The 17584-nt window shown below is 51.9% G+C and overlaps 6 protein-coding genes across 6 annotated transcripts; 3 read left to right on the top strand and 3 right to left on the bottom strand.

The window, feature by feature from the left end:
* Positions 1-37: 37 nt before the first annotated feature.
* VTN00DRAFT_2993 (uncharacterized protein) lies at positions 38-1340 on the top strand (the record flags this gene model as incomplete). The annotated part of the gene is made up of 6 exons (XM_069429260.1): positions 38-58; positions 120-202; positions 261-632; positions 820-862; positions 1184-1231; positions 1305-1340. The coding sequence occupies 6 exons, from the start codon at positions 38-40 to the stop codon at positions 1338-1340; spliced, it is 603 nt and encodes a 200-aa protein (XP_069283405.1).
* A 3251-nt stretch (positions 1341-4591) lies between these two features.
* Positions 4592-5073, top strand: VTN00DRAFT_2992 (uncharacterized protein; the record flags this gene model as incomplete). The annotated part of the gene is made up of 2 exons (XM_069429259.1): positions 4592-4816; positions 4849-5073. 2 exons carry the CDS (start codon positions 4592-4594, stop codon positions 5071-5073), a joined length of 450 nt encoding a protein of 149 aa, XP_069283404.1.
* A 1831-nt stretch (positions 5074-6904) lies between these two features.
* On the bottom strand, positions 6905-7489 carry VTN00DRAFT_2991 (uncharacterized protein; the record flags this gene model as incomplete). Its single annotated transcript, XM_069429258.1, has 1 exon — positions 6905-7489. The coding sequence occupies one exon, from the start codon at positions 7487-7489 to the stop codon at positions 6905-6907; it is 585 nt and encodes a 194-aa protein (XP_069283403.1).
* Positions 7490-9980: 2491 nt separating this feature from the next.
* VTN00DRAFT_2990 (uncharacterized protein) lies at positions 9981-11981 on the bottom strand (the record flags this gene model as incomplete). The annotated part of the gene is made up of 5 exons (XM_069429257.1): positions 9981-10418; positions 10484-10718; positions 10765-10843; positions 10901-11721; positions 11794-11981. The coding sequence occupies 5 exons, from the start codon at positions 11979-11981 to the stop codon at positions 9981-9983; spliced, it is 1761 nt and encodes a 586-aa protein (XP_069283402.1).
* A 1090-nt stretch (positions 11982-13071) lies between these two features.
* VTN00DRAFT_2989 (uncharacterized protein) lies at positions 13072-14286 on the top strand (the record flags this gene model as incomplete). The annotated part of the gene is made up of 1 exon (XM_069429255.1): positions 13072-14286. One exon carries the CDS (start codon positions 13072-13074, stop codon positions 14284-14286), a length of 1215 nt encoding a protein of 404 aa, XP_069283401.1.
* Positions 14287-14956: 670 nt separating this feature from the next.
* Positions 14957-16575, bottom strand: VTN00DRAFT_2988 (uncharacterized protein; the record flags this gene model as incomplete). Its single annotated transcript, XM_069429254.1, has 3 exons — positions 14957-16033; positions 16098-16411; positions 16470-16575. The coding sequence occupies 3 exons, from the start codon at positions 16573-16575 to the stop codon at positions 14957-14959; spliced, it is 1497 nt and encodes a 498-aa protein (XP_069283400.1).
* Positions 16576-17584: the final 1009 nt, after the last annotated feature.

The raw sequence follows: 17584 nt of genomic DNA, 5'->3' as shown, positions 1-17584 counted from the left end.
TGTGATCTACCGAGCTTCACCTGTTCACACCGCCATCATGAAGATCTTCTATATCGGAGTATGTCTAGCAACGCACAAAGGCGTATCGATCGCTCAAGTACTGACAAGAGCTACCTTAGGTTCTCCGAAATGACTCCAAGCCGGCCATCGAGCTGTGTGGAGAGAGAGATCTCAGTTCATTCAGTCGCTTTACGAGAGACAAGTTGCGTGCCGTTGGCCCCTAGTCGCGAGCATCATGCTAACCAGGTCGTGTCGAATAGCTACAATGAATTCATGATGCTCTTTTGTAAGACTGTAGCGGAGCGCACGCAGCCAGGCCAACGAAGCGACATCGAGGAAAAGAGCTATACTTTCCATGTGTACGCAAGGACAGAAGGTGTGGCAGGCGTCATCATCACCGACGGTGACTACCCGGCCCTGGTGGCACACCAGCTGCTCTCCAAGGTCGTCGACGAGTTCCTGTCCAAATACCCCCGCACGGCCTACTCGGACCCAAGCCTGCGCGAGAACTCGTGCCCCCTCCCTCAGCTGAAGGAGTACATTGTCAAGTACCAGGATCCGAACCAGGCGGACAGCATCATGAAGATCCAAAAGGAGCTCGACGAGACCAAGATCGTCCTGCACAAGACGATGTAAGTTTGCGGTCCTAGCCATATACACTACTGTCCCATATCTTTCGTCACCCCTCCTCTGCTCTCTATTGGCTTGGTAGATTGCGATTTTAAAACTACATGATCTTAAAACTATGTCCCTCGCCCCTTTGCTGTCCAAGCTACCCACCTTGACGTTAGTCAGATCAATGCTAATGAAGCTGTGAAGTGAGAGCGTGCTGGAGAGAGGAGAGAAGATCGACTCCCTTGTGGTGAGTAGAAGCTGCAAACACCCTAACTCCCATGTCATGATGATTTGTGGTAGACCCCGGAAAGATTCCTAGTATGGTCCACTTGCAGGGGTTAGATTTCGATGACGCCTTAAATGTTGTCCATCAAATGGCCATAGCGACAGCAGTGAGGTCCCACCTTATCAGAAAACTAGGCGAGAACTCTGGTAGCGCAGTTGGAGAATAGCGTCAAACGAACACCCCTGTCGGCGGAACCATACTAGGAATCCTACAGGGGTCTACCAGATTACTTTTCGTCTGAGACACATGGTATAAAGAGTATCTTAATAACGATGAAAATAGGCAAAATCAGACGGTCTGAGCGCGCAGAGCAAGATGTTCTACACACAGGTTCGTGAACAGCAGCCGTCCAGATATCTTCTACTTTCCTTCGAGTGCAAACTGCTGACTGTGCCTACTACAGGCCAAGAAACAAAACTCATGCTGTATCATCATGTGAGGAGTTACGGGTTTCATTCGATACTGAACGAGCGTTCTCCGATTGCTGCTTGGGTCTGCACCTAATAGCATTCAGGCTGGATTTACCGATCTCTCTGACCAGTTGCATTATCGTTATACCATTTCCAAGCCTCCGACGCGCACACTTGTCCCGGCCGTCATCACTGGTATCCATCCCTATTCCCATCGTCTATCTGTTTCAGCACGATGTCTGTGTTTCCATCGAAAAGATGTAGAGCGTTTTCTCAGATCTGATCTGACCCATTTGCAAGCGTTCCATGCGTGCTGTTACCTTTTTTATTTTGTTATTTTGTTTCCCTGCTTGATTTGGAGCTCGGGAACCTTTGGAGAAATCTTTGCTTTTCTTACGTCCGTTTGTTGACATGTTGGCATATATATAGCCTATGTTATATCGCATCATGACATGAATCAGAATTTGCTTTTGCTCGCCATCTCTACAATTGGAAACATTGAAAGTAGGACCAATTCAGTAGCCTTGCTCTGTAAATATTTTGAGTAGCCGATTAATCGACGGGGCAGCAAATCAGTCGACACTACTGACCAGAGTACCTATCAAGAATTGTACTGGAAAAAAAATCATGGCCTGTCTATCCTACTAGGCAGGATCAACACAAATGCTAAATATTCTTTTTTATTGTTTTCAAAACCACTGTACTATCTATCTAGGGGAAGGTTGTATTGTGGAAAGTAATAGCAATTATACCCATAAAAAACAGACACGAGCAGGGTTTTTTCCGAAGCCATGAGATATTATCGTGCTCCGCTGGAGTAACCACCGCGATTTGACTCAACCGTCGACAGTCCAGAGATCACTACCTGGGTAGTATACTCAAGTTAAGCTGAGAATGACCCCTGGAATTGATACAAAATCAAATCGATCACCGTTTCCAAATGGGCCACGTGTCTCGCGAATCTCTTAGCGAATACATCCAATGCATATAATTGGAAGTTCCCTGGATCGCTGGGATGTTCCTCTTGGCAGGTGTGTTGGAGGTGAGACCCGCGGAACAGTTGCCATATATACGCACTTCAATTTCATCTACCTACCTAATTTATCGTTCTCACTATCTCTGTCGTCCTTCGGACATCATCATCACCATACCACGCAACTCGCTGATGATTTGTCAAGGCTTGGTACTATACTTGATCTATTGTTCGTCCTCGTTCAAAAATGTTACGTAGAGTTTTATCCGGGAGCTACCGCAGCTACAAAGAGAATACAGACGTGTTCACGACTTGGCTTTCGGGGGCTGCCAAAGCATGTGGTTAGAAACCTGTCGCCAGACCGCAAAACACTACTGCTGCCGCCGCCTCCTCCTCCACGCCAGCAGCAGCAACTAAAAACAGCGCCCCCAAGAAGAGTGCTCGTCTGAAAGGAAAAGAAAGAATATTGGCCAAAGAGGCTGCCAAACAGCAGAATTCGAACACCGCAGTCGCGCAGGCTGATGAAATCGCGATCGTCAAGTACACCGTCTCCACGCAGGACATCCTCGATCAGGCAACTGCCGTTGCGAACTTGGCGAAGGGAAAGATGTATATTCCTTTGAAGGTGCAGCGGGTCCTAGACCGAGCCATCCAGGCCCGACAGCGGTGTGCTGCATGGTTCGAGAAGACGGACATCCGCAGTTATCAGTACCACGAAGGGCACGAATATTTCATCGATGTCTTGCGAAAGGTGTATGACATGTTGAAAAGCCCGAATAATAGCAGCGGTGATGCGAACGGCGCAACTACTCTTGATGACCCGAGCATCCAGACAAAGACTGATATGGATTTTATGCAGTAAGTGCTGTCAAATCTTCTTATGAACCCTGACGTCTGTGGCTCTTAGTTTTATGGAATCTTGGATCATGTCTGTATCATTGCACATGTTGGGTATATTAGACCACAGCAGCTAAATATCACCAGGAATCGTTTCGCTGCACTTGATGTCGAAGACACTGATGAGAGCCCTGACATCGCCGCGTCGGATATCACTACTATGGGCGCGCCAACCAAGGACATATCAAAAAATCAGTCACCCGCTGTTTACGAGGTCGAAGTGGACGGTAAATGGGATTTCCAATTTGCCATATACTGCTTCTTCGAAGATCTCCATAACCTCCAAGACTATCTCCAGGGCACCTGGAAGAGAAACAAGGCCGGTGATATAATATCTGCAACAATACTGACAACGGCTGCACTCGACCTTGTTCACCGAGCTGAGAAGGAGATATACGCTATGTATCCCTCCCGGCTTCATCAAGGCCGAGCATACGAAGATCTGTTGATAAACATCAACTGCACGGAATCAATATTTAATGGCAAGAATCCGTTGGAACTATTCGCAAGCGGCGAATTCACACCGTTTGAGGAATACATCTATCTCCCGACTGCGCGCTGTCTAATGAAATTTGCTGAGTTCCGTGAATTGGTATTTCCACCGATGGTTCCACCGATAGGACTGCGTTACATTTTGCAACCGGAGTCATTGGAGTCCCCGCATATGCGGAAGCTTGAAGCAGAAGACCGTGTCCTTACGCAGATACTCATGGATCTGAATCTCGACGAGCTAATGAAAGACGACCATAGCGAAATTCTCAAGAGAATGCTGCCAGGTATCGATGACTGCTTTACAAGAGCGGTCCGTAGCGTGTTGACAACGGGACTGGTTACAGTGGAGAGTACACTTGCATCGCGGCTCCTGCTGGACATTCTAGATACCTGCTGAGGCCATTTCAAAGGTCGTGAGATTCTCCTAGACGAGGCAAGCTGCACCCAAAGTATTTTTCAGTTTAAGAAGACCGGGTTTTTGCTGGTGAGGGTCATCAATGGTTCTCTGGAGATGAGAATCTCTTCATGAAAGTCTGCCAGCTGCTCAATGTCCACATTGGCAGTCCTATTGAAGCTATATCCAAGAGATCTATGTTCCGTCACTTTAGGGAAGCATTTGAATCGCGCGAATCTGGCTCTGAAGAGCTTGGCCCCGTGCTCTTGGAAGTTTACCCAGAGCGACCTCCGCAAAACCTCATCGAAAACGCAAAGAAGTTCAACATTCGGATAATCAGGCCCAAAAGGACCTTCATTTCAGAACAAACCACAACCCCTTGTACGTCTCCTTGCTTTTCAACCTCACCGCCCTGACTGAGGATGCGGGCGTCGCGTTCGCAAATCAACAGCTGTTCATCTGTGAGATAGCCCACCTCTACAACGCGGTGCGGCAGCTCGATCTCAGCCCCCCGATGGCCCAAAATGGAGCGGATGATCGATATGCACGTCCGCGCGCTCTTCGCGGGAGAAGTCCCCGTCACACCGGACGCAATGCTCAAGCGACTCAACTTCCGCATGGGCCAGCGGTGCGAACGTACATTCTTCAAGAAGAAGGCGTGGAAGATCCAGCCGTCACCGGCAACGCAGGCGCTCACCCAGCTGTTCGAGAAAAAGGAAGTGGCCGATCTGACTCTCCAGCAGCTGAAGGTGCACGTCCAGAAGAAACACAACCAATACAGAGAAAGCCGAAACAAAGCAGACAACACCCCCTCACCCCGCGCGAATTCATCGACCAACTGGGAACCTACCTGCGTGTCGTCCTCCCGGACATCCGCACAGACTATGTCACTCTCACCCGAGCCTGCAACATAGTCCTGCTCCGCGTGCACCTCCGGCTCGAGTTGCAGCTGGGGGTTAAGGTGCCGAGCATGCCGATAAATTTCGTTCCTTACACCGACCTTTGAGAGTGAAAGAACGGAGGCTTTGATATGATATGATAGATATATAAAAGCCTCCTTATCTTCCTTAGATGTTATCTGTTCCTATGTATTCGACCAGCTAGCTCTAGCTATAATAGCGAATAATAGCAATGACAATATGTGTAAAAGAAATCAGTGAAAGATTAATCCTCGGGACCAGTCAGTTCTTTCCTTTTTTATTTTGTGCAGGTACTTACCTATGCAGGGGCATATTTTATTTTAATTTTATTGATATTATCAACTATCAGACTGCGCGAACCTAGTAATCCGAAGGTATGATAATGAAAGCTCTGATTATTTGAATCTACCTAACTAACTGACTATTTGTCACGGCGTGGTTCCTAGGGAGCATTCTAGGAGCCAAACCGCTGCACCACTGGCAAAAGACTAGGATACGAAGCCAACGGCTTCGTACTGCTCTCGCTTATATAGCTTCTTGCCACGCCGTCACACCTAGGGTCTGTTCCTTGTCGATATGATATACCTTCACTCTGACACGGTATTAAGTCCAAATCCGATGTTGGAACCATCTGATAGAGTCTAGTAGATCAGACTTATGTGCAAAAGTATCAACATGATGTTCTCGAGACGCACCACAGAGGTAATGTGCTACCCATTTGTCTCCATTGCATGCTTCTTCCATGTTGATTAGATCAAAATGACCTTCTCATAGGGTCGAGTGGCTCGGTCAGCTGGTCTTCGAGATATCTGACGTTTCGCAGTTGATGTGGCACAGACTTCGTAGACAGATGGAGGCTGATATAGATCTCTTGGTGGTAATCTTGACACCTTCTGCAGCCTCGGGTAGGTGTTCTAGGGCGTCATAGTTCAAATGACCAAGTCGTTGATGCCATAATTCAATGGGAGCTGCTGATTCAAGTGGTTTCATGGACATCCTAGTTGCAAAGGAAGTATGTATTGGGTTATATTCGATGGTCCAGTTTTCATGACGAAGTTGAAGCTGACATATAGGCCTGCCTTGATATATGAGGTAGTCTCCATTAGGATCCCATGATATACCGATCTTCCGCATTCGAAAATATGACACCAGGTTTGTATGGAATCCTGGGGAATAGGCGACATTAAGCAGGGTCAGATTCAATGGCTTTCCATCTGGACTGACTACTTTCAATACCACAGTGCCGTATCCTTCAATCTCGGTCATAGTATCACCAACTTTGACCATATTGTCAGATCCTGCAGGTCAAAAGTCTTTGAAGCGGTCCCGAATATTGCAGACGTGTATATTTGACACAGAATCAAGGATGAAGCTGTCACAGAGAGGATGAGGACTGTCCCATGTTGAATAACTCGCTTTGGTAGTGGTGAAGGCAATATCTTGATGGGCACCATAAGAGCGATCTTGGTTCGATGACTGAGAAGCTTCCCTGGGTGATTCTGAATTTGAAGCCTTTTGCTCAATGTACTGACGTGCTTTCTTGACAGCCTTCCTGATCTTCCAGTTTGACTGGATGAGATTCTTCCACTTCTCATCAATCTTGGGATCAGGACTCCACCCATTAGGTCTGATTGACTCAATGATATATGGGCATTCGCTGAAACGATGTTGTATCCCACAGATGCATGTACGGGGTTCTCGCAGTTGATTTGAAGGTCTAGATCCAGGCTGATTTGGCTGTTTTCCCTCAGGGCTTCTGCCTTTCAATGTCACAAATGATATGTCATGCTGGTTGCGCGGATCACTCATCTCAGCCTGTCTCCATTCGCGGAACTTCTGGACAAGCTCATGGAAGCCTATACAGGTCAGATCATCCTGAAGCCTGCCAAACCAGTGGCTATAGAATCCGGGGATCAATTATTTGACTGCCAGCATGAAGTCGGTCATTGGTCGATTGTCCTGGAAGTCAGGGATATTGAGGGCTTTGCCTTTGTCATATAGGAAGTCCCAGGTCGTCAACCAATTGTCTATATTTGACTGCCGAAGCAAACGTGGGTGAGCCTTCCATTTTGTTATGATCTCAAGCTCTTGATACCTGGTAGTAGGGGCGAAACACTTCTTTAGGGCCACAAGGATGTTATGGGCATTGCCGTCGTAGGTATAGTGCAAATTATCTCGCGATACTGTCTGCTGAATGAAGGATTTGAGATTTCGTAGTGCTCTGACCTTGGATTCATGAAGCTCTAGGCCTCGTTCGTACTTGCGCCATTGATATCGATATATCTCTCGTCCCGGCTCATCTAGATCACCAATAGATGTTGCATTGGTCTTGATCTTACTAGGATCCGGTTCCTGGGGTTCCGTTATCTCTAGGAGAGCTTCCCTATTCGGATCGACATATTCCCATATATCCTCCACTTCTGCAACCGCCTTGATGACTTGGATCCATTCGTCCCAATCATCGGAGGTGGCCAAGATGACCTGTCGAGATGCAGGTGCCATGATGGACGATTCAAAGGGGTTATGATAGGAAAATCGGTTCGACTTCTGCGCAAAGGTCTAGTGCTCGAGAATGGCAGTGATATATGACGAAGATGAATCGCGTCTCTATAACACGCTTATAGATGGATATAGCGATAGAATGATGGAGGGGATTCAATATGAGGATGAAAATCAGTGCCTTAGAGCGACTCCAGGCTCATAACTGTCAGACTGCGCGAACCTAGTAATCCGAAGGTATGATGATGAAAGCTCTGATTATTCGAATCTACCTGACTGACTATTTATTCTCATGGAATGAGGGGTTAAGCAATTATGACCCTCTGCAGATCCGGATCGGCGTGTGCTGATTAGGCTAATATGTTTCTTGGCATACCACTAGGTTATAGTGGTAATATTCGGCTGACATCAACACACATACATAGCTAACTACATCACTTTCATTTCCATTGCTTTTCTCTTTGCTTTTTAGGTAGAATTTGTGTCTATCTATTCTGATTTCTGACAACGACAGCTTATTTATTTTCCTACGGTGAGTAAAACGAGTCTACCACGTATGCCTCTAATAATAATGTGGTTTCCTTTTCCTTTGTTGTCTGTTCCCTACAGGTACACAGAGACAGAGTGAGAAACCCCTACTAGTAACTTTGCCCTCCTCAAGAATGGAAAGGCACGACCATGAAGGATCAATAAATACATACAGTATAAGTACTATACAAATAGGTACGTGCCCGATAATATCGATCGATATCGACGGCAACTACTTTCAGTGGGGCGGGCGGTAACCATGGCTCTCTCCCTCTCTCTTTCTCTCTCTCTCTCATTCTGCGCGTCTAGACCTACCTGCCTATCAACCTATCAAATCAATCAAATCTACATACATACAACAGAGTAGTGGCATGACTTGTGAGTTGCGCCTCGGTCTCGGTTCTGTCTGTGGGGCGGCGCATTTTTTTCGGGCCTATGAATTCTATATTTAACGATTTTATATATATATATATAGTATTATGGAGTATTATTTCCTGGGTTATATAAATAATGGTCGTTCGCGGAGTGCCGTGATTCCGTCAGTCACCCCGCCTGGAAGATTTACATTACACCTACCTAGATGGGAAGGAAGCAAGTTCTATATATCAAAGAGAAAGAAAGAAAAAGAGAAAACTGTACTTTTTGTTTTGTTCTTAAACCTCTTTCTTCTTGCAATGCATTCATTGATTAAGTTAGAAAATGTTGAAAAGGTTCTCCTAGATAGATAGAAGCATCAACAGTACCATATATAATATAAAATTATAGATAAGTGCCTCGAACTCCTTATATTTATCCAAAGCTTATTTTATCAGATTAGTATAGTTTATTATAGTTTCACAGCGACTCGACTTGACTACTCCACTCCACACAATGTGACGGCGGACCTAAGACTTCTTAGGCAGAGGCTTGTTGGGTTTATCTTGAGGACAGAAAGCAAGAGAAAGAGATGAATGAATAGGCCGTTACTAGCAATGTTACCTATCAGGATTGCTATTTGAGTTGACCACAGGGTCCTAATCCCCATGGTTAAGGAGCGTCTTATATACATCCTGAGTTCTGCCTGGAAATACCTATCCGGTGGATCATGACTATAGATGGATCAAAGAATCCAGATGGATCATTTTGATCCATTGTCACATGATAGGATCCCCCCCTTGTCTGTCCTGCTCATGGTCTCCAGGCTGTGCTGTAACACACAACTGCAAGCATAGTCTTTCTTTCTTTCTATAACAAGAATACGGCACAGAGGTCATATTCATCGCATCACAGATTGTCTCATCTCATCTCATCTCATCTCATCTCATTGAAATCATATCCACAGACCTAAGTTTAGGTAGGTAGGTAGTAGGTAGGCAAGCATGTATTACACCGTACCGGCACGGGCGCAGTGCCTCACATACGCAACGCAACAGTTTAAAAAAGATTCAGATCCCATCAGCGACGTAACCAGCAACCCTTCGCAAATCAAACAGAATAGCAACAGCAATGTATGATGTGTATGCCATATGACAGTGATGTGATGTGATTTGTGCATGTCTACTCTTCCGAATCGGCTCGTCTGCCGGATGAATCACATCCCACCGCGGCCAGAACAGATGCAGAATAGATGCAGACAGACAGCAAGTGATGAGACATGACATGACATGACGTGGTAGCGCTCTATGCACGGGGAGGGAAAAAAAGGGAGAATATGTAGGGAAAGAAGAGGCGCTGCAAGCGTCAAGTCGAGAAAAAAAACCATCCAATCCAACCGGGAACCAAACGAGGAACCAACAAAACCGAAGCCAACCGACCATCCGTATCGTCAAAAGAGATCGTCAGTCAACTCGGACCCATCCGACGTCTCACCGGTCTATCCGACAGGCAATCACAACGCCACTCATTGCGTTCGTATCAAGCAAGCGTTTTGTGCAGTGCGAGAGGGCCACATGGACGGTGTTCGTGCACCTGGAAGCGAGGGATGCTGTCACCTCCGCTTCACCTCCGACGCCCATCCCTCGATGCCTTCGCCTCGACTGCCTGGCGGGATGCCAAGGTCGATCCCGTCCATTCCTTTCGTCCCCTTCATCCACTCATGGCTTGCCATGCCTCCTGCGTTGGCACGCTTCTCCGGGAGGAGTTCCAACATCGGGAGGAGGAAGTCGCTGATGCGCCTGCTCTCCTCGACGCTGAAGTGGTACTTCTCCCGTAGGACATCGGGCAGCGCCCAGTGTCGGAGACGGTGGATGTTGCGGAGCTCGCCCTTGCGGTTGAAGATCTCCTGCGACCATTTACCGGACAGACATAGCGACTTGGGGAACGAACCGAGCAGTTCGATGATCTGGGCGATGTGGTCGTCATCTTTGCCATATTTCGTGCCGGACTGCGGATCGAAGAGGTAGTCTCCGGTGATGAGTTCGAAGACCTGGGAAGTCAGCATCAAAGCACCCAGTCGTTTACAATGTAGAATGCAGACGTTGGTAGACATACCATACAGGCCATACTCCACACGTCCGTACTGGCACCCCACTTGGCACCCAAGATGACCTCCGGCGAGCGATATTGGCGCGTCTGGATGTCGTTGGTGAAGTGGTGTCCGACCCAGCACGCGTTACCCAGGTCGGCGATCTTGACGGAGATGATGTCGGTGCCGAGCTCCTCGGACGTCTGTTCTGAGGAGCTCTGGTCCAGAGATATGCCAGATACCTCTCTTTCCAGCAGGTCACTACTCGGGTTAGTCTAAACCGAGAGCACTGGAGCAGGCGACTTACGTCGTCTTTTCCCTCTGCTTCTGCTTCTCATCTTCATCCTTGACGCCCAGCTGATCCTTCATCGAGAGCGATTGTTTGCCTGGAGGAAAGCGCTCAGCATGTCTCCCGGAGTAGAGGGGACATGACCTCATCTTACCATCGTTGACCATCTGGTTCAGACTGCCATGCGACTTTAACGAGTCGAGGTTGCTGAAACTCGCGTTGAGCGGACTGGGCAGCGGCTGGCTGCCGGTGATCAGGGTCCTTCTCCGACGGCGGCCGTTACGGTTGTCTTCCTTGTTCTCCTTCTTGGGCTCCTCCTCCTTCACGTACGTCTTGACGATCTGCTCGACGTCGCCGATCTCGATCAGGACGTTCTCCGGCTTCAGGTCCGTGTGGATGATGCCGCACTCCCGGTGCAGGTAGTCCAGGCCGAGCAGGACCTGCTTGGTGATCTGCTTGACCAGCGGCATGGGGATGCCGCGGTGGTTCCAGCGCTTGATCAGGCCCAGCAGGTTCTCGCCCAGCACCTCGAAGACCATGCAGACGTGGACGCCGTTGGGGCCCTTGTGCTCGAACGAGTCCAGCAGGCTGACGACGTGCTTGCGGCCGGGGTGGGAGGGGTTGGCCTGGACGATGCGGTTGAGGAGCTTGATCTCGTCGATGGCGGTCTCGGTGTAGTGGGCGGCGGATCGCACGACCTTGAGGGCGACGTGCTTGCCGGTGGTGGTGTCGCGCGACAGCCAGACGGTGGAGAAGTGGCCCCAGCCCAGCTTGCGCACGACGACGTAGCGGCCGTTGTTGTAGGTCTCCCCGACGGTGACGGGGTGGTAGCCGCCCTTGCAGTAGTCCTCCGAGTCTTCTTCGTCGGCGGTCGTCTCGGCCGGGTCGTCGGCGGAGGAGGACGAGGGGGAGCGCGAGAGCGGGACGCTGCTGTAGGCGGGTTTGCCGTGGGGGAGGGGGGACGTGACGGAGATGCTGGAGGAGGACATGGTCAGTCATGATTTGTCTGGGAGCAAGCGGGAGACCGGCACTGACTTGGGTACAGACCCCTGACTGGAGGTGCTGCCGGCGCTGGAGTCGGGCAGCGGAGGAGCATCATTGGTGACGATGGGCTTCAGATCGGTGCCCTTCCTCCTCTTCTTGCCGCCGTTGCCATTGGCGGCGGAGGCGGCGACGCTGGCCATCTGCTTTCCTTTGTTGAGTACAGCCTTCTTTATATCACCCCCATTCATCATCCTGGGGCCGGGAAGGGCCAGGAAGAAGGTGTGGGCGGGGAGAGGGAAACGCTTTGGGAGGTGGTGAGGAGGTACCTGTTGGCGGTGGGCAGACGCGCGGGTTGTGCGGATAGGAGAGGTGAGAGGGGTAGCAAGCACAGCAGCGATCGAGACGACCGGGGTAGAGGGGGAGGGGGGATAGAGGAGGAAAGAAAAAAAAGCAAAAAAGAACAAGAGAATCGAGAGAAGAGGAGGAAGAGGAGGGAGGGAGGCGGGGGCGGATGAGGACGGCGGTTAAGAGGGAGATGAAGTCAGGTTGAGGAGAGAGAAGATCGAGGGCGGAAGTTGGAGAGCTGGAAGTCTGGCTGGCGGTGTCTGGCCTCCAGACCGGCCCGCCCGTGCTTGGAGATGGATCGACAGGAATGTCCGCGAGCGGTGGGCAGGCTAGGCGGGATGCAAACGGACGAGAACGTCGAGAGAGCTCTGGTGACAGAGAGTTGCAGAGTTAAGCAGAGGATGCAGAGCGAGACGGTGAGGAGCTGAGAGATGATGTGGTGACGATGACAGACGTGACAAGACCGATGAATTCATCGACCGGCCCGATAACCTTCTCTGCTGCACCACCATGTAGAGAAAATACTTCAGGCAGGAAGTCAAATAAATATCTAAGAATCCGAATATATATGTCTTTTGTATTTTTGCCTGTTCCTGCAGGTCTACGCCTGAGATGCGTGGTGAGGCTGCCCGTCCAGCTGGCCGAGCTCCTCCGCTTTCTCCATATACTTTGTCGTCGACCTCGACTCTCTCGACCCGCCATGCCTGCGCCCATCCGTCCGTCCCAGCCTGGTCAACACTCCAGCCACGGGCCAGAGATACATGATTCTTTTTGTTTCTTCTCTTTAGCATCATAAATCCTTGCATACCTGCCTCTGCTTTATATCGACCCAGGCAACGAGCCTCACCGGACTTTTATACCCGACCAACTCATCCATCTACCAACCCCAACTTGATGGCCTAACCCGACCAAACCGACGCCTTCCGGAAAAATTCACCACCAACATTCAAAACAAAACAAAGGGCAGGAAAAAGAAATAAAAGACGACAAGAAAACATGTCCTCCCCCTTCCACCCCCGCCCCGCCCACACCTACCTCCTCTCCTCCCCCCTCCTCGGCCTCCTCTCCCCGATCCACTCCCTCCTCCTCCACCTGCGCGGTCCGCCCCAGCCCCTACCACCCAGCGGTCACGGCCACGGTCCCATCCGCGTCGTCTGCATCTCCGACACCCACACCCAGCGCTGGGAGGACGTCCCCGACGGCGACCTCCTCATCCACGCCGGCGACCTCAGCAACGACGGCAGCGTGCGTGAGATCCAGGAGGCGGTCGACTGGCTGAAGTCCCTGCCGCATCGGCAGAAGGTTGTCGTGTGCGGGAACCATGATAGTTTTTTCGATTGGCGGTCCAGGAGGCTTGAGGATAAGGAACCTCGAGGGGGAGATGGTGGAGGGGTAGGCGAGAGAGATGGGCTCGGGGAGGATAAAGATATCGGCGAAGTACGACTGTCCGCGTCGACGATGACGGCCTCGATCCATTCGCTCGAAGACTACGATTACGAGAGGGATATCAACCGGATCGACTGGGGCGATATCCACTACCTGCAGCACTCATCCGTCACTCTGACCTTCCCCCCATCATCATCCACATCCACCTCTACAACCTCTACACCATCAACGCCATCAACGACCAAACCCAGAACACTCACAATCTACGGCGCCCCCCAAATCCCCTCCCTCGTCCCCTTCGGCCCCGAACACGCCTTCACCTACCCACCCCACCACGACGCCTGGTCCTCCACCGTGCCCCCCTCAACCGACATCCTCATCACCCACACGCCCCCCGCCTACCACCGCGACCTGTCCCCCGTCTTCTCGGCAGGCTGTCCCTTCCTCCTGTCCGAAATCTGGCGCGTCCGTCCCGCCCTGCACGTCTTCGGACACGTGCACGCCGCGTACGGCATCGAGCCCGTGTTCTGGGACGAGGCGCAGCGGGCGTGGGAGCGTCTGTGCGAGAGGAGACGCGTGTGGCTCCCCGCCCAGGGAAAGAGGACGAGTGGGATCATGATGTATATCACGGGGATCCTGCGCGATCTGGTCGATGTGCAGGGGTGGGTGGATGCCGTCAGGGTGGTGGTGTATGGGGTTGTCGGGGTCGTGTGGGCGAGGGTCTGGGGCGGCGAGAATCGTGGCTGTGGGTGGATGGTCAATGCGGCTTGTATGTATCGGAACAGTGGACGGTTGGGGAATGAGCCGGTTGTGGTGGAGTTGTAGGTTTGGAAGATATGATACGGGTTTTCTTTTGAGTCGAGACGAGATGAGATGATAGGGTTCTGTTTGTTTGTCCATGTGATATATGATATAATTGCATTTTGATCTGGTCTGATACCCCGGAGCTAGAGCGGGGGAGGTGGGCGGTTCAACCCGCTGGAACTCGAACTTGGAAGAGAGAGAAGAAAAGAATGAATTTGGATCTCTTTCTCTCACTCACACTCTCATGAAACTACAAAACTACAAAGGGAACCGAGAATGAGGAAAGATGGAACATGGATGAAGATGAAAATCGAATCGAACTCGGACATCGACATCGTCTGTGGTATATACATGTATAAACTAGCGCCTATCCTATGCTACTTGGGTCTTTACTGTACATAACCAGCCACAGAGAGACAGAAAAACAAAAAAGGGAAAAGGTAGCAAAAGGATATAATCAATGTCTATCATCACCGCATCGTGCATCGGTCATGTACAGTGTATGTATGTGTATAAATGGATTCATAGATCCTTAGATCTTGATCCTGATCATGATCCGGATCGGTCCTCCTCTCTTTCTTTTTTTTTCTCCTTTTTTTTAAGTCCTTGGCCTATCCACTTCTCCTCTTCCTATGAACCCAAAAGGGGTGTATAAATATAAGACTGCAGAAAGAAGGAGGGAACAGGAAGCCTACAGCTTCGGCTTCTCATTAAACCTTGGCGACTGCAACTGGTCATACACGCCGATGCTCAGCGTATCCGACGGCACGACGGCATTATGGCCGCCGACCAAACCGCGGACGTCGACCATGCTGGGGTTCAGATCCTCGATCCTGCTCGCGCCGATGAGACGCATGTTCATCTCCATCTCGTCCTTGAGCAGCTGCATGGCGCGGTCGACGCCGGGCAGGCCGTACGCCGACATGGCGTATAGGAAGGGCCGGCCGATGCCGACGCCCTTCGCGCCCAGGCACAGCGCCTTGATGATGTCCGTGGCGCGGCGGATGCCGCCGTCGATGTAGATCTCGATCTTGTTCTCCCAGCCGCGTTCGCGCAGGATGGGCATGACCTCGGCCAGGACCTCGATGGCGGAGCGGGCGAAGTCGAGCTGGCGGCCGCCGTGGTTGGAGAGGACGACGCCGTGGACGCCCATCTCGACGGCGCGGAGGACGTCCTCGACGCACTGGACGCCCTTCAGGACGATGGGCATCTTGGTGATGGAGAGGAACCACGGGATGTCCTTCCACGACAGGGAGGGGTCGATGAAGGAGGAGATGGCGCGGGCCGCGCCCTGCGAGCGGTCAACGCTCTCGTCGCCCTCCTGGACGTTGGAGCCGGCCTCGTTGAATTTCGACCGCATGTCCTTCTCCCGACGGCCCAGCTGGGGCGCGTCCACGGTGATGAACAGGCCCTTGCAGCCGCGCGCCTCGGCGTGCTGCACGATGCGCTTGGTGATCTCCCGGTCCTTGTTGACGTACAGCTGGAGCCACTGCACCTGGTTGCCCTGGCGGGCATCCACGATCTCGTCAAAGGAGCATGATGCCAGCGTGGGGATCATCTGGATCACGTTGTGCTTGTGGGCGCCCTTGGTCAGGACCACCTCACCCTCCGGGTGGCCCAGCTTGCCCAGGGCGGTGGCCGTCACGTAGAAGGGGATGGAGACCTTGGTGCCCAGCATCGTGGTGGAGAAGTCGACGTTTTCGACGTCGACCAGGATCCGCGGCCGGAACCAGATCTTGTGGAATGCGGAGTGGTTTTCGCGCATGGTCTGGAGGAGACTAGTCAGTATGCGGCTCGTGGGCAGGTCGGACAAAAAGACCATGTCAACGCACAATTTCGTCATCCGCACCACTCGAGTAGTATGCCCATGCGGTCTTCTTCATGACCCTTTTCGCGACGGCTTCGAAATCGAGCAGGTTGTAGCACTGGGACAAGGGAGGCATGCGCTTGATCCGCTCCTGGCGCTCCGCCTCCTCTGGGTCCTCTGCCCTTTCCTCCTGCTGGACCGTCGACATATCAACCTCGCCTAGGTGCTTCGACGGGTCGAGATACTTGTCGAGGGTGTCGCGGGGGTGGATGGGGTCGAATTCCTCGGTGGCATCCTTGCCGGCATACTTGAGGATGATCTTCTGCCCACCGGGATGCTCTGCAGAACTATCGTCAGCGGAAGCTCTTCCTGCACAACGCTTCCTTCCGCTCCATACCTGGCAGGAACTCGGTGACATCGTAGGCCTTGCCGTGGACGATGACCCAGCAGGAGTCCTTGGAGTTGTGCTTGGCGACTTCAGCGCCGGTGAGTTTGGCACTCATGATGGCAGATGGAGAGGAGAGAGAAGGGGGGGGGGGGGGGGCAAGAAAGGATCAAGAGAAAGGAGAGAAGGAAGAGGAGGAGAGGGAGAGGACAGGAGTGGGAGGAAGAAGCGCCACGGGAGGAGAGAGGAATTAGGTACTTTATATACAGATGTGGTATCGGCGGAGCCAAGTGGAATGCGGGCGGAACAGACCAAATATTAATCTATCGGGCGACAGAGGACAGAACCACGGACCCGCCACAGGGCTCGTCTCTCTTCCCCAGGCCATGAGCAGATGCCGCCCGTCCGGACGACGATGGCATAAGGTTGCGTCTGGGACGAGTCCGTCTGGCGGACAGGCCTCGGGATAGCACACAGCGAATGGGCACCGGCCGACGAGAAATGGCAGGGCTTCGGTTGGCTGCACGCAGCAGCGCAGGCCGGGGAGGAGCCAGGGCCGGCGCGTTCAGGCCCTGGGAAGAGCTGACGAAAAGCCTGTGGTTCTACCGTCCGGGGCTTTTTTTTGGCATGTTCTGCTGCTCGGGAGGCGTGCCGAGCACGGAGATTCAGAAAGTGCGGGGGCTCGGGTGACACTCTCGGCCGACTGGGTGGAGAGCTTCGGCTGCCAGATACGCTGCATGTTGATATGGGAGATGCGCTGTCTTGCCCATCAAGATGCGGCCGTCTTGCTCGTTGCGGCCGTCTTTATCAGGGGCCTCGGATGCTTATGTAGGGTGTCTAGGCACGGCGGTTTCTTGCAGAAGTCGTGGTTTCATCATGACGCCGTCCTTATCAGCTGTCCGGGGCGGCGCGGGCGAGGGTCCCAGCTGCGTTGAGCCTCATGGATACGGCCAGCCCAGGCACAGCTGGCTGCTCTGGCTGCTCTGGCTGCCACGCCAGGCATTGCAGGAAGAAGACAGTGTCAGGAAGAAACGGCAGATGATCCTCAGGACATCCATGGACTCATCGACACTCATCTCTCGGACCGCGTGCTCAGCCTCGTGGCGGGCTGACTCTGACGCTCCCGG

This window comes from Thermoascus crustaceus (genome assembly GCF_041956765.1).
Source record: "Thermoascus crustaceus strain CBS 181.67 unplaced genomic scaffold VTN00scaffold_11, whole genome shotgun sequence".
NCBI classification, from domain to species: domain Eukaryota; kingdom Fungi; phylum Ascomycota; class Eurotiomycetes; order Eurotiales; family Thermoascaceae; genus Thermoascus; species Thermoascus crustaceus.
The sequence above is the reverse complement of the archived record's forward strand: the minus strand, read 5'-3'. Positions and strand labels throughout refer to the sequence as shown.